This window comes from Melanostigma gelatinosum (assembly GCF_949748355.1).
Source record: "Melanostigma gelatinosum genome assembly, chromosome: 20".
NCBI classification, from domain to species: domain Eukaryota; kingdom Metazoa; phylum Chordata; class Actinopteri; order Perciformes; family Zoarcidae; genus Melanostigma; species Melanostigma gelatinosum.
The window spans coordinates 13242275-13257977 of record NC_136653.1 but is presented as its reverse complement, the minus strand read 5'-3'; the positions used below and the strand labels follow the sequence as shown (position 1 = coordinate 13257977).

The following is a 15703-nucleotide window of genomic DNA, read 5'->3' as shown; positions in this document are numbered from 1 at the left end:
CGAGGGCTGCTGCCTGTGCTTCTGCGCCTGGAGATGCAACTGTTTAGGGCCAACAGCATTCCCACCACAGGGCCAATACAGCGTTTTATTGCTTTTTTAGTTTGATACTTAGACCATATACTTTATGGCTGCAGGGGGATGAATTGTCGGACAGAGTTACCCTCTGAGTAGTGTGTGTGAGTGCGTGCATGCATGCATGGGTTTTCTGTCTTAGGATTTGTGCGAGAATTGTTGAGTAACATTTCCAGCAAGGTAATATAAAGCATAAGAATAGTTTACCTCCATATTCCTCTTATCTTACCACTTAAACACGCTCTGTGTCTCTCTCTCTCTCTCTCTCTCTCTCTCTCTCCCTCTCCCCCTCTCTACTCTTGCTCTCTCTCTCTCCCCTCCCATTCCTTCTCTCTCTCTCTCCCTCTCCCCCTCTCTACTCTTGCTCTCTCTCTCTCTCCCACTCCCCCTCTCTACTCTTGCTCTCTCTCTCTCTCTCCCCTCCCATTCCTTCTCTCTCTCTCTCCCACTCCCCCTCTCTACTCTTGCTCTCTCTCTCTCTCCCCTCCCATTCCTTCTCTCTCTCTCTCCCACTCCCCCTCTCTACTCTTGCTCTCTCTCTCTCTCCCCTCCCATTCCTTCTCTCTCGCTCTCTCTCTCTCTCTCTCTCCCCCTCTCCCCCTCTCTACTCTTGCTCTCTCTCTCTCCCCCACTCCCCCTCTCTACTCTTGCTCTCTCTCTCTCTCTCTCTCTCTCTCTCTCCCCTCCCATTCCTTCTCTCTCTCTCGCCCACTCCCCCTCTCTACTCTTGCTCTCTCTCTCTCTCTCTCCCCTCCCATTCATACTCTCTCTCTCTCTCTCTCCCTCTCCCCCTCTCTACTCTTGCTCTCTCTCTCTCTCTCCCCTCCCATTCATTCTCTCTCTCTCTCTCTCTCCCACTCCCCCTCTCTACTCTTGCTCTCTCTCTCTCTCCCCTCCCATTCCTTCTCTCTCCACTCCTCTCACTCTCCCTGTCCCGTCCTCCTCCGCTGCCTCTCGGGTTACGAATGACTGGGGGTTTTCTTGCTTCCATCTCGTAGAGAGGGTCTGTGAGTGTGTGTGTGTGTGCGCGCGTGCGTGTCTCCCTCAGCGCTGAGCTGTGTCCTTGTCCCTGCCTCCTGGCAGCGAGGAGCCACCCAGCAGCCCGCCTGTGATTGGGCAGGGCAGCGGGGCTCTTGACACAGCGCGGTGCTGACTGCTGCTCCAGGACGTGTTTCAACAGATGGTCGAGGTTAGAGAGTGTCATCACATCGGAGAGAGGATTAGAGGAGAGAGGTTGTCTTCCCGGAGCTGTGTGGTCCCCTCTACTCTTCAACCCGAGACACAATCGCCTCTGTGAGCGAGGGGAGACCCGGTGGAGAAACGCGAGAAGAAAACTGAACAGAGGAATCCTCGCCTGGCCAGCACTCTGCTCCCCTGCATTTTCAGGTACTGTGCAACTTTCTTTCTTTTTTTGTGTCTGTTTTGTATTTCCCACTGCTTTTACAGGGTCTGTGCCTGTTCGTTTATTCAGTTGGCAGTACATTTGTGATGCAGTCAGGAGTCTACAAGTGCAGTGAATGTGTGTTGCCTGTACAGCAGCTCTGTGTGCGCTGGTCTTCATAGTTTTTCCTCCTGAGTGACAGGAATTCCCTTCGTCCCAAATTCCTCCTCTCGGGATTAGAAGGCAGCACATTCCATTAATGTCATTTTCCCCCCAATCAAAAGCACCCATCTGTTAATGTCTGGTTTTCTGAATGCAGGATGTTAGATTTGAAAAGGCTACTGTTAGTGGGGGAACCCTATGAGTTATAATACGGACAAGGTTGAATAAAATATCTATTTCATTTTCTTTCTTTTTATCCTAAAATCTTGAGTGAAGATAAATTGTTTCCTTATTCACTCAGTCAGGTCTGACAATAGGAAATGAAAACAACATTTTTCTACGTTCCCAAAACTCAGTGGGGCATTTCAGCATTCACTCACTTTCAGCCCAGATAAGTTTGTTCATACATCTTACTCACAGTGCACTTCTGGCACAACGTGTCAGTATACGCTAAATGGATGAGCTGCTGAAGAGAGCTTTCCGGACAAACTGTCAGAGCTGAGCAGAGAGTCAGAATACACACCTCACTTCAGCTATTTAACTCAAGTGAGAAGGGAAACTTGCCAGCGGAGTGGGAATATGATGTATAGTATTTATACCTAGCTTCAGGCACTGTGTGAGTGTGAGGTGTTTGCAAATGACTTGAAGTGTGTAACACAACCACCAATAGGTTGTGATGACTGCTGCTTTAAGGCCAGCCGAGATGTGCGTACAAAATGTGGCTGTATGAAATAACATGAAAGGTTTTTGAGAGAAGTCGAATGGTAAGTTGATCTTCTTTCTTTTTTTTTATTATTATTTTAGACACACATAGAACTTTCATGAGAAATATTGAGTTTGACTCATGGATATGTTTTTCTGTATTCACGAGAGAGATATTTCACTTACACATAAAATTGCATCTGAATGATAGAAAATCAAAATGCTGTCGTTGGAACATATTTTTTACTCGTCTTAAAATGCAATTCTATGCTTCGGGTAAGCTTGGATTCAACCTAGTGTGACGTGTTACATTTCCTCTATTTAGGGACCAAGTGAGTGACTTGGGACTCTTTCTTTTTTTTATTGCGTGTTGGATCAATACGTTCACCTTCTCAAGCAGTCCACAATAACTTGTGCTCCTAAATGGCAAAATGATGCTGTGGTCCTGTTCAAAGCCAGGCGGCTTGTGCCAGGCACAGTTGGGGGGGAAAATGTAACTGAGTGGCTTATATTTCAATACATTGCCACTGCCAGTATGTGTTACTGGAGGAGAAAGCCAGGGGGGAAAATGAAGAAGCCCAACTTCAAACTTTCAGTGTTGACGAGACTGATCCATCAATCTTCCCTTCACTTCAGTTTCACCTGGAAGCGTTTAGATTCAATTTCTGATTACCAGAGCCCAGCAAAAGCAGCTTTGGGGTGTTTTTTTTTTTTTTTTTAAAGGCAGCGCTGACTGCCAGCTCAGAAGAGAAAGGAGATCCTTTAAACAGTTTAGCTTCACTGTGCTACAAACAAGAGCAGCAGCTGCTGCAAATAATTAGGTTCTGGGGGGTAGCCGCTTGCAAAGACAAACGTTGTTCTAGTAGCGGCTCTGCCATCGCTTGAATTTACTGTGGTGTGTGAGTGTGTGTGTGAAAAGCAATATGTGAAGTAATTCATTCTGATAAGTATGGTGAGTGACTGCTTGTAAGGGAAGAGGACGAGGTATCTGTGGTTTTCATTTGTTGTACAAACGGGACCAAAAGTGTGTGTGTGTGTGTGTGTGTGTGTGTCATTTAAATGCCAGCCACAGTGAATCAGACTTTCCAGACATCTTGCGTGACTTCATACATATGCCAACTGATGAACACGGTCAAAGGCATTCGAGGCAGACAAATTATTGTAAGAAATTAAAAGGGCATTAATTATACGTACGTGTGAGCAGTGGAGGCAATCTTCGGCATGTATTGAACCTTTTTTCCATTCTTTCTTTCTCATTAACTCCAGGTCAGCACAATCATTTTGTCTCAGCCGAGCCAGACTATCCTCATGCTGCATTTTACTTTCTCAACTTGACCCTACAATGACAGGAGTCGCGTTTTATGAATTCTATCATTACAGGGTTCTCTGGTTTGCAGTCAAATTGAAAGCCTTGCAGATGACTTTCTGTTCTCCAGGAAGAATAGGAAGATGCGTGGGGCCAGTAAAAAAAAAAAAAAAAAAAAAAAGACTTTAGAGTTTATAAAAATGATCTCTTTGACCAAATTGCACCTAATCATTGAAACAGGCCCACGATTTAATCATCTACTTATGGAGTTAGTCGACATCTTTGCTTTGGAAGTTCCTCACATGTTTCATCTCTCTGTAAAAATACACAAAAAGATGCTTTATAACAATATAGTTTGTGTGTTCTCTTGTGTGCAAGTATGTTAAGAAAATATTTCCTAAACCACCCTCTCCTCCGGCACTTGTTTATCTCTTCAGCTTAATGATAGTGTTCCTCACACCAGCCTGATTGCAGAGTAGCGCTGGAGTAGACTGCACAGTCCAATCACTGCAAATGACCAGTGTTTGAACAGTGAGCATTCTTTTTATTTATGCGTGATCGAGAAAGGCTATCTTTAGATGAGTCAGACACTTTCTCAGTTCCTTTGTTGTCCTCCCTGTTCAAACGTTTCCATGGAATTTCCATGCTGTGACATACAACCTTTTACACGAGACGTGTCCTTGACCGTTGAGGATAAATCTCCAGGGAAATGTGCCATGTCCATATTGAGATGCCCTCACAGATGCACCGCGTAGATCTATTTTGGGGTGTTTTGGGAGCTCACAATAGCACCCCCAAGTGTTTGTTCAGCCTCTGATTTGGGCGGTAAAGGTCAGGACTTGCAAACATCACATTCAGTGCATTATTGGTAGGAATGCCTGACCGTCCAACCTTCGATTTAGTGCTTGCAGATGTTAAAGAGAGCTGCAAAACCAGGAACATTTTTTGTTTTTGTCTGGCATTGTTCCACTCATTGTCTTAACCCTCTGCCCTGATGACTGGTTTGAAAGAGATGGGGTTTGTATAGAAAAACACATTTTCAGGAGATGGTTCAGCTGTGCGACAGCCGGGAATGACCCCAGAGTAGTTCATTGTGATGTTAAGTTGAGACCTTACTCATTAATGTGCACTTTGAGCCAGCGAGTGAGGGAAAAAAAGAGGATTTCAATGCGTTTGCTGTGATGTCCGGAGCTGCTTTTGTTCAAATGTCACTGAGCACAGATGCAGCATGGGCTTCACGTGGGGAAAGAGAAAGCTGGGTCAAGGGAGACACAGAAGGGATGAAGTAGAAGAGGCCGAGATAAGAGAAAGGGAGGTGTGACCACGTGATAACAGAGCGGTGGTTTGAAAGTGGACAGAAAGATCCAACGGTGTTGTCGTGATCAGAGGCGGGATCTCGCGCACGCGTTCTTGGTCGCCACTCACACGTGCGCGCATTTGAAACCCATTGACACGAACATAATCTTCTTATGACACAGGCATGTACACAAGAGAAACATAGAAAAACGTGTACACACACACACCATCCACGAGCTTACCCCCTCCGCCCTCCACCCCCCCCCCCAGAGGGCTGCACTGTCCCTGCTTTGTCATCTCTCTTGTCCAATAATCCCCTCCCCAGGGAGAAGCAATCTGTTTTAGATTTGAAAGAGAAAGGGCCCTGCCTGTATCACGTACAATTAAGCAGCCGTCAGAATGCGTCGGCGTAGGTTTGGAGGGAGAAGTGCTGCCACTGGGGGGTTGTCCCTTTCATCCGCCGCTTTTCCCGAATGGAGATAATGGGGTGGGAGGGTTGGAGGGATAGGAATGGATGGAGGGGGGTAGCCGTCCAGAAGGAATGAATGCATTTCCTCACCCCTCCATCCCGCTCGACTAATAGAAGCCAGCATGCGTTTGTTTCAGCTCTTCTGCTCCCTTTCTTCCCCTTCTCCCCCGGAGCGGGCAAACACATTCAGCCACTGCCAGCACTCCCCTCCTCTGCCCGTGTGTGTGTGCACAAACACTCATTTGTGTGGACTTGGCCATGTGCTACTGGTAGCCTCTGGTCCTGTTTGCCCTTACTGGAGCAGCCCGACTTTGCCGTGTGGATGCAGAATGGCTGATTTGAACAGTTGTGTTTATACTGACAATGTCCAGCTTTGCACGACACGCATTATCTGCGCTTTGCGTTCCTTGAATTGCCTGCGGCAAGTTCAGCCGAGTCTGGCCGGTGTCTCTTGAACATGTTTGGGTGATGCATTGACTGCATTCCTTCAACTTTGGGCTCATGATGTAAAGGAATAGAAGCATTTAGCGGCGGTAAGCTTCCTGTTTTATGCTTTGTAAGCGAACTGGTTGCTCAGTAGATATCGCACTTTAGATATTTTGCAATGCACTGAGATCTGGAATTTTTGCCGTGCAGGATAAAGTTAATTCAATTCCAAATGACGTTACTGCATGCTTTGGCAAGCCACACACTGAGCCAGAGGCAATGGAAAGGAGAGCTCCCCTGTGCACAAATTACAGGTTACGTGTCTGACTGATTCTTACTCTTTAGTGAATGACGAGCACGCACGCACACACACACACACACACACACTGAGAGTATATGACATCCAAATACACACATGCATATAGGCCCACAGGCGTGGACAGGGGGGAGTGCTGAACAGGTGCAATCAGACTGCGAATGCGTTTTTATGAGCGGTATCATGTTGGTGTGTCACAGCCGTGGAGAAGTTTGTTTATGGCATTCGGGGTCACGCAGGCTGGTTCTCATGGTCTATGTTTGTCTACCGTTCTCAGAGAATATGCCTACACATGTTCCACATTTTAGGGGTGTTTAGTTTCACGCGCCAGCAGCAGCAGCCCTACACTCATGGGGTTTGCTGACTGAGCTGTTGCTGAGTGGTTGTACAATTTGCACCCAGTATATTCTGTTTACCTTTGACCGCATCCTTTTTGTTGATTCTTACTGTATCGAGACTGCCATAACTCTCTTCAGTCTGCATTATGAGTTTATTTTTATTCTAATCACTGACCCGCACAGAGATGGGGGGAAAAAGTAATGCTCTTTACATTTGCTATGTAAAACATTTCTCTACCTTGTACTACCTTTGCTCCCTAAATCAAGTCAACGTGCTGTTTAGGAGAATGGGGGATCAGTCACACTATTTCTTTAAACTGCGCCTACACTAAAGTCTTTCTGTTATTTTGTCCATTAGTAATCAGTGCCCACGTCTTCCTAATGTCAAATACTATTTCAGTTAGTTGTCTTGAAACTCAACAACGCAGGTCTTAGTTTCCTCGATATATTCAAGTCAGAAGTCGGCGAACGTTCCAGGGCTATTGAACTTGGTAAATCCATCAGACTTGAATTCTCTCTCTCGTTCTTTCTCCGTGCCACCATGCTGCTGATTTCATGGAAAAGAAGTCAATCTCTTTATTCTTGACAATTACCTCAGTGGAAACCCATTGAAGAAATTTGCCATATAGCTCTCTTTTGTGGTGAAAGGAATAATTCATCTGGGGTATATTTGACGAGTCGAAGAGACAAGAAAGCCACCCGTGAGTGAGCAAATACGTTCTCCTCCCTCTCTCGCTCTGACTCTCTCTGCAGCCCTCGCTTCCTGATGGAGTGTTTCTGATGGGAGCGTGGGTTTTGACAAGAAAGTGGCTGGAGGAATATAAATGCGCTGTAATTTATTCATCCGAGGTAGTCTATCGCTAATGGTTTCCATTCATGTCTTAGAATAGATTTAGCAAGAAAGTGCCTGCTTGAGGCTCGTATCCTGTAACTGTGGCTGCTGATCCTCTGCTTGTGATTCCATCTTTTCATATCACACTATAAATCAGAGGACTGGTTTCCCTCTCTTCATCTGGGACCGCAAAGGGGCTTTTGTCGAGTAATACTAATAGTACTTATAATCTATTATTATTCAGTTATTTCTTCATTCGGCCTTTGTGACCCCAAATAGCACAGGTGTGAAAATAAGCACCTTAAGGCTCATTTGTTACCAGCATGAGGCCTTTGCTTGGATATACAGACCTCAAACTGGGTGTCCATATTAAGGATATGAACACTTGAATATACACACCACCTTCAGGAGAGGAACACACATACATACATACATACATACATACATACATACATACATACATACATACATACATACATGCATGCATGCATGCATGCATGCATGCATAACTAAATACAGGCATCCTTGTGTGTTTTTTAATTATTTCCCTCTTAGAGTTCTCCAAACCCCGTCATGATTTCCAACAGACCACCTAGTGGCCCGCAAGCCAATTCCCACTTTGAAGTCTTTTAGACCAGGATCCATTTAATTATACATTAAGATGCATCCATAATATTGATGGGGTGGCCTGGCAGCCTTGGCACTACAAAGAGTCTCTTACCAGGTCCGAGAGAAACATGAGGGGTTTAGCTAATAGCCGTGAACGCACTCACTCCGGGTTCACATTTCACTGAATTGAGGCCATTCTTCCTCATTAAAGTGGCCTGCGTTGTAACCCAGAACACGCCGCATACCAGTGGATGGGAGTCATTTCTAGCTCTAACATCTGAAGTAATACGGACGTAACAAAGTGTCTGAATGTGCCTGTCAAGGTTAAGAGTTGTGAAGCCGTAAACATGTCGGAAAAAAGAGCCAGTGATCTCTCCTCACTTGCCTCGCGCTTTGTTTTCTCACTGGAATTTTGTCATAGATCCTACACTAATTTGGGCATTTTGCTCAAATAAATCAGTGGAGTTAAGAGTCTTAAACACCAAGGTCTGAGCGGTTTCCCAGTGCATATATACCCACAGCCAAGTGAGTGCACCGGCACAGAGGTCTCCTTCAGTCAGCTCAGTGTGGCAGATGGGCGGGTCTTGGTTGGTACAACGTGCTGCCCTTGGCCCGCCGGGCACAGCGAAGTCCTGACACAGGCCTTCCTCAGTGCAAAAGGCCCTCGTCAGTCCTCGTGGAAGCAGACCAGCCGAATTCCCATGCATATATTTGGACAAACCTTAATCTAAGGCCTTGCAATAATTATTTTTTCCCCTCTGAAATGGAGAGGGAGCAATCAGCCAGCACTGAAAAATGTCACTGGTCTGAAGCAAAAATCAAGAGATCTAACATCGTTGTTTCATCTCTACTGCTTTGTCTCTAAGATCAGTTTGCAACTACACATGTATGCTTTCTCTCTGTACTCTCAGTCATTTCTACTTTCCACAGTTCTGTCATGGCAGACGTTGGAGTGGAGTTCCTGCCTAAAAGTTGTAACTGTATGAAGAATGGCCCTTGCCGTCATTGCTCGTCGTGGAGCCTATAGCTTGAGTGCAGTCTACAGAATTCAAACTATGCATCAGACTTTAATTCCCCTCTCTTTGCCATTGTTCCTCTGTGTCTTGGCTGCCTTAGTGATGGACTGGGCAAATAGAGAGGGAGAGAGAATGGACAGGAATAAGAGGGGATTTGAGGTGCTTTGAAATGGCCATTGTCCTTAATAAATCGGCTCTTTATTTGAGAGGGGCAGGGCATCTAGTTTGGGTTTGACTTGCATCTTGTTTCACCTCTTGAACAAGACTCAAAAGTACACAGGCAGACACACGTTAGTGCACAAATGCACTGCTTTAACAGATACATGGATTCATTGGTGTCGATCAGTGTGTTTTCTTCCAGAAGAATTCCCTTCTGTGTCTTCTCGGTGCGTCTGCTGTTCAGTGACAGCTGATGAATACATAGACTGCCACTGTTGACTGAAAGGAACCTAAGCCAGATGTAGCCTGTTTGCCATTGCTGAAAAGAATATGCAGGCCAATCAGAACCAGAACCAGAACAAGGCTTTTGTTACCTTCATACCTCTGTACCGAACCCCCTCCAGTCAATTTTTCTTCCCTCAGAGTTCCCCCTCTTAACCCGTGTGTGTGTGTGTGTGGCTAGCCTCAAGTTGCTGAGGTTAGGTTAGACAAGCCACCATCAAAGCCATATTACCACTTGGGTCAGGGTGCAGCAGGGTGTGTGGTTTGAGGCCCTAACTGGAGGGCACGACTGCCAACCAGCCAAATAGTACTGCCCTGGATGGTTACACAAGCAGCGACACTATTATGTTTTCCTCAGCGCACAAAGCACAGCTGTCTGTGCAGCCACACCAAATCACTGAGCAGAGCTGCCTGTGCCAAAGGAGAGTAAGTGAAAGAGCTTTTTTTCTGCAAGAAAAGTAGAAAAAAACCCCGTTTCTGTCATGAAAGTAAAGAATGGTAGGGTGTTGAGGTGTGCTTAAAGTCCCGAGTGTTGATGGCCATTAATCTGAAAATTGCACATCTTTTATGTATCTGGCAGCTGTGTGTTTGAAAACTCCATAGTGGCCTTTTTGTTCCAGTCTTTTGAACCCCAGGGCATTCTGCGTTCCTCCCATCCCTCCCCAATATTCCTCCTCCAGCTTAACCGTGATGAGTACAGTAAAGGCTCATTTAAAGGGTCATTAGTGCTAATCCTCCAAAACAATGAGGAAGGAGAAACAATGTGCTCCCTAGTCCTCTGACTCTGTCCAGGAATAAAGACCTCTTGTCTCTTCTACAGATGTATAGAAGAAGCCTGTTCTGCTTATATCACATTACATGACAGAAATAAATGACTCATTCAAAATGAAGGGTTTAAAAAAAAATATGTCGTGAAACATAAATCTCAGAGAAGGTTCTCAAAGGGCTCTTGAAATTGGCAACATGCATTTTAACTCAGATGTTGGAGGCAAGTTAGACGCAGTGGCACTAACAGAGGAGAGGTTCAGAAGCCAACTCCATAATGACTTTCAGATTTGAGCGTATTTACTCATATTGTTGCTTGTATTTACAGAGTTTGAGCTGCCTCTTCGGCTTGAATACATCCAGCAATGTTTAGAGCTGGATGCACTGGGTACCTTCCCTGCTGTGTACAAAACACTCACAAATGACTGTGTTTTGAACACACATTGATCTAATACGGTTAATCTTATGCTGGTAATCCTGATAACCAGTAATGAGTATTTAAATTGTCCAAACTGGACGATTTAAGTCCCTCCATGTGAGAGACTTCCTACATGCACCATAGGTCTGAATACAAGCAGCCAACTGTCAGCCAACTGTCATCAATCTACCGCTGGTCCACAAACGGCAGCCGCTAATCTCTTTACACTAGTCTTGTCACTTAGCTGGACATTCTCCATGTGGCAGCTTTAAGTTCCATATGTCATGTTAGCATGAAAAAGCCAGGTCACTGGGGATGCCTCATGAATAAATGATAGTGGTGTTTCCTTTGATTCGGGGTGACTTTGAGATGGACGGTTGTTAAATGATCCAGGGGTACGTTTGGCAATAAATCCTTCTGGTCATAACTGAACTTGAGATGACCGAGTGAGGAAAGTGGATCAGGTGAAATTGAGTTAGGATGAGAGGTAGCCCAAAGGACAAGGGGAGGCCTGCGCAGCGTCGTTTAGCATGCGTAACTTCAGCCCACATCCCATTGGTCGTTATGTGTCGCCCTGCCATCTCAGTCGTTTCAGACAATGTAGCTATTGATACCACTACAGCTAACCACATCAGTACCGCAAGGTTTGTATCAGATTCCACAATGAGCCTTCTTGTCTGTAGTCTTACGTCTCCGAGTCGCATGAAGAGGCTATTGCTGGGAACCATTGGCATGTCAAATTGAATTTGCACTGGGTGCTAACATTACACTAGTGATGATTTCAGGTCATCCACAGCTTGACAGAAATAGAGGCTTGAGTTTTGTTCTAGATTTGGGCTGCATCTTTTTGTTTCTGGGAAGCGTTCCCATTTATGTAAGAGTTGCACCGTCGCAGCAGGCAAATGTGTTTTTGTGGGAGAGAGCCTTGTGAGTGTCTTATGAGTTCCTGCATGTCACCATGTGTTTGTACAGTAGTTTGTGTTGTGTGTATGTGTAATTCACTGTGAGGTTCTGTGCACTCTGCCACCCTGCGCTGGAGGGGTGTTTGTCCAAACGGCGCCAATGTTTGCACAGGGCTGTCATGATGACTGGGCTGGCTGGCCCGGACACTGCTCGTCTGAAACGCAGGACGGACCAAAGTGCTCTTAAAGCTCCGTCTGAAGACCCGTTTATCACAGGCAGCATCAGGCCGGTGGAAAAAACGGGTAAACATGATTTACCTATAAACTTGTTTGTGTTTGTAAGAGAAGACAATTTGTAGGTGTGGTATGTTGTGTAGGGCCATCTGTTTGGCACATCCATGAGGAGCAAGTGTTTGCAGATGTAGGCCTTTTCTGGATATGCGCTTTCTGTGAGTTTGTGAAAGGACTAAAGCAACATGTCAAAGAAAATGTGCGTTTCACCCTTTAAAATGTTGATACACTTATCCAGAGTGCCTTCCATTAGGAGTCAGACACCATACATGATCACTTATTTTAGGTTTTCTGCTCTTTGCCAATCGGGAGCGGCCCTTTGTGGAAATGAGGGTGAGGGTGGAGGCTCAGGTGACACGGCTCAGGTGTCATAGACCTGCCGTTTGTTTTCAGGCCATTAACTCAGGGAAGCGAGCAGTATGAAGTGAAGTGTGGACTGCTGTCCATAAGGCAATGATGGAGTGCTTATTGCTACGGCGTCATGGTTCATCCCACAGCCACAAGCCAATCTTTCACATACATTGTTGTTACTGAAAATTACAGTCAATCTCATAATGGTACGTTGGATTTATTGATCAACGGTTGAAATGTGTTTAAATAAGTGTGATGCGTCTTTAAACGATGGCATAATACTCTGCATAATATCTGCCTACGAGCTCAGGCTTAACGCTAGTATACATTTTACGCTGGTCCGTGGCATTTAAGCAAAGGATATGCAGACTTTTTTTATGACCAACGTGCTACTATGACTCGGTGGTAATCTGTGATTGGCGACAGTGTCATTGGGGTTAATATAGCGGAACCCTCCCTCCGCCTCCCGTGCCCCCTAACCCCCTCCGCCCTAGTGTGGTCCCATCCTCCCCACTGGCCCTCTGTCACGCTTGACTCACCAGGGGGGTGACTTTTGAGTGACTGGTGGAAGGTGGACCGTGATTGGCCGGCACGGGAGAGTGGCCGTGGGTGTTTTGAGCGCGGGCAGCCAATGGCGCGGTCTCGGCACAGTTAGCGCAACAGCTCCCCAGTAGAGAGAGAGAGTTTCCGTGTGCGAGTGTGTGTTATCTGACACAGAAGGAGAGGGTGAAAAAAACACAAGTAAACTTGGATACGATAAGAAAAGGCCAAACAAAATGAGACTTATGGGATTCTCTGAGGTGAGATCTTTGTTTCTAGAGCTTCGCTTGCGGTTTCTGTGATCAAGCTGTTTTTTTAAGTTCAGGTCAGTGGAGTTGATGTTGAGGGGTTTTGTTTACAGGGCAGAGTATTGAAGGGGTCAGCACGCAACTTTAGTTGGAACTGTTGGGTAAGTTTTCCTTGGTGGACCATCAAGGGCTTAAGCGCGGAAGAATCTTTTTTGGCTTCTCTGTTTATGGATCAACTGTTGTGTTTCCGCACGATTTGTGAGCAGATGCACACACAGTGTCTCTGAAGTAAATATGCGTAAATGTTCCTAGAATGGTTCTAGGCTTTTCACTGACTGTCTCTCTTAGAATTGAATGCAGTTTGCTATTCTACGACTTTAAAATTCCCCCCTTTTATTTCTCTTTTTTTTCCCTTGTTGTAATGTCTCCATGTGTTTTCCTCCTTCTCTCTCTCCATAGTCGACCACGGCTGCCCGAGTGTAAGTGAGTGGCCTGGCTGGACCTCTTCTCCCTCCCTTCATTTCTCCATTAATCCTCCTCCCCGCTACCCACCCGGTCTCTTGTTGTTTCGGGAACCATGCTGATGCAGTGGCTGGCTTGGTTGGCCCTGCTGTCTCTGGACTGGGCTCCAGGCAGCTGGGCCTTCACCACCACCAGGGCTCAGGGCCTGAGGGGTCGCATCCAGAGAGACCGCAGGAACATCCGGCCCAACATTATCCTCATCATAACTGACGACCAGGATGTTGAGTTGGGTAAGGTTGGCACACTTTCTGGTCTTCCTTGAATTCTATAGGCCCTATTCACTTTTCATGGTTTTTGGCACTATTATTGCCCTACTTAAAAATGAAAAGAAATGTTGTTTCCGGGATTTGTTTTCACGCTGCCTTAATCAATTTCTTTGTCCTCGAGTACATTTGCATCAGGATGTATGTGGTCTTTTTTCACACATGAAATATTAAATAGAGGCCATAAGCCAGAGCAGAATGGCCATCTGGCCTATTAACTGCTGAATATTTATTATTTGCCACTCAAGAGAATTCAGTTAGAAAAGATCAGGAGATCGAACTGGACTGAACTTTGTTATACAAGTGATTGTCATTTTGCAAAAATAATAACATTTGTCGTGTGTGTATTGTCACAAGCAGTTTTTTTCCCTTAGTATTAACAATGCATGTAGCACAATTAAGACTTCAGTGAATCCGCACTGACCTCCATACTTTGTCCTCCAGGTTCTCTGCAGGTAATGAATAAAACCCGTAAGCTCATGGAAGACGGAGGCACAACCTTCACCAATGCCTTTGTCTCCACACCCATGTGCTGCCCGTCACGGTCCTCCATGTTGACGGGCAAGTACGTCCACAACCACAACACTTACACCAACAATGAGAACTGCTCCTCCCCTTCCTGGCAAGCTCAGCACGAGCCACGCTCATTCGCCGTCTACCTCAACAACACCGGCTACAGGACAGGTTGGTGAAACAAGGACACGCGCTTGCATATATTAACCCTTTTATAAACAATGATCACCATTAAGGGCCTGCTGTATGTCCACCAAAGACCTCCTAATGCAGCGGTTTTCCCATTACTTATTTTGGAAAAGTGGCATTTCTCAGATTCTGATTGGGAACTGTGACCATCTCACTTTTTTTCGCCAATATACTGTCAATCACCACCAGCTCATAGGTCCTCTTAGGCCCTCTTTATTCAACGTGTTTGTCAATGAACATCTTTTACCGTCAGCTAGACTCCACCGCTCTGCCTTGGCTGTCTGCTGTGAGAAATGCAAACAAGGTGAGCGTGCCAGGTCGCTGTCGTCTCTCACCAGACAGTGTCTGTGTGAGTGATGGGCAGGCGTTGGACGTTTGGACTGGGCAGCTCAGTGGGGTCCTGTGGGGCTGCAGCACGTCCTGCGGTTTAAGAGCTGATGCGTGAGTCTGCAATTAGCCTTCTCGAGGACAGGCTGGCTCCCTGCCCAGCCTGTCCGAGAATGCTGTTCAGTGAAGCCAGCAAAAAGGAGACGAGCAAAAAACGTTATGCGTCACATACACACACACACACAGATAAAGTCACACAGAGACAAGGAATTTTCACAGGTACAGGTGTAAGCCAGCAATGAAAACATTATTTATGGCCTAAATTTTGGTATTTAAAGAAACCTTCCTTTGTCTCTCTGCAGGCTTCTTCGGCAAATACCTCAATGAGTACAATGGCACCTACGTCCCACCTGGGTGGCGCGAATGGGTTGGATTGATCAAAAATTCCCGCTTCTATAATTACACTGTCTGTCGGAATGGTTACAAGGAGAAACATGGTGCCGATTATGCAAAGGTATGTGTTCCTATAATTTCGGAAAAAAAGGGGACCGTTAACTCAATCACTCATTTTATTTTCCCTTTATGGCCTGATATAAAGACTTGACAAATTGCAGGTTCCACTCCACCTGTAAATACAGACGGTGAAGCACTTCACTTATCACGGTGTTGTGATCTAGGCTGGCAGGAATTTTCATTCAAGAATTAAAGGGAATGACTTGAGCTGGAGTCTCCGCTTTCTGCAGCATCCCTTTATTATGACGTACCTTAACATTTAGACAGCATATTTATGAGAAGCCTGTGATAAATGCCACCCTGCATTTGTTTTTGTCTCACTTTCTGTCTGTCTGCCTTTTCCTCTTATTTTGTCTCACTCTGACTCTCACTCTCGCACTGATTTTGCGCTATAATGCCACAGTAAAAGAAGAGGGGAAACTTAATTTTACAGCTGTCAGACTCTGGAAATGAACACTGTGGTTACAATGTCTTTTTGTAGCTCTGGATGGCATC

At 45.7% G+C, this 15703-nt stretch overlaps 1 protein-coding gene across 2 annotated transcripts in view; it reads left to right on the top strand.

The window, feature by feature from the left end:
- Nucleotides 1-1298: 1298 nt before the first annotated feature.
- Nucleotides 1299-15703, top strand: part of sulf1 (sulfatase 1) — a gene marked incomplete at its 3' end in the record, with an annotated part of 31061 nt that continues 16656 nt past the window's right edge. For both annotated transcript variants that reach the window (XM_079292414.1, XM_079292415.1), the window contains exons 1-4: nt 1299-1458; nt 13341-13633; nt 14111-14350; nt 15058-15209. In XM_079292414.1, coding sequence (XP_079148540.1) covers nt 13459-13633; nt 14111-14350; nt 15058-15209 — 567 coding nt within the window. In that variant the 5' untranslated portion in view covers nt 1299-1458; nt 13341-13458. The remainder of the gene's footprint in view (nt 1459-13340; nt 13634-14110; nt 14351-15057; nt 15210-15703) is intronic.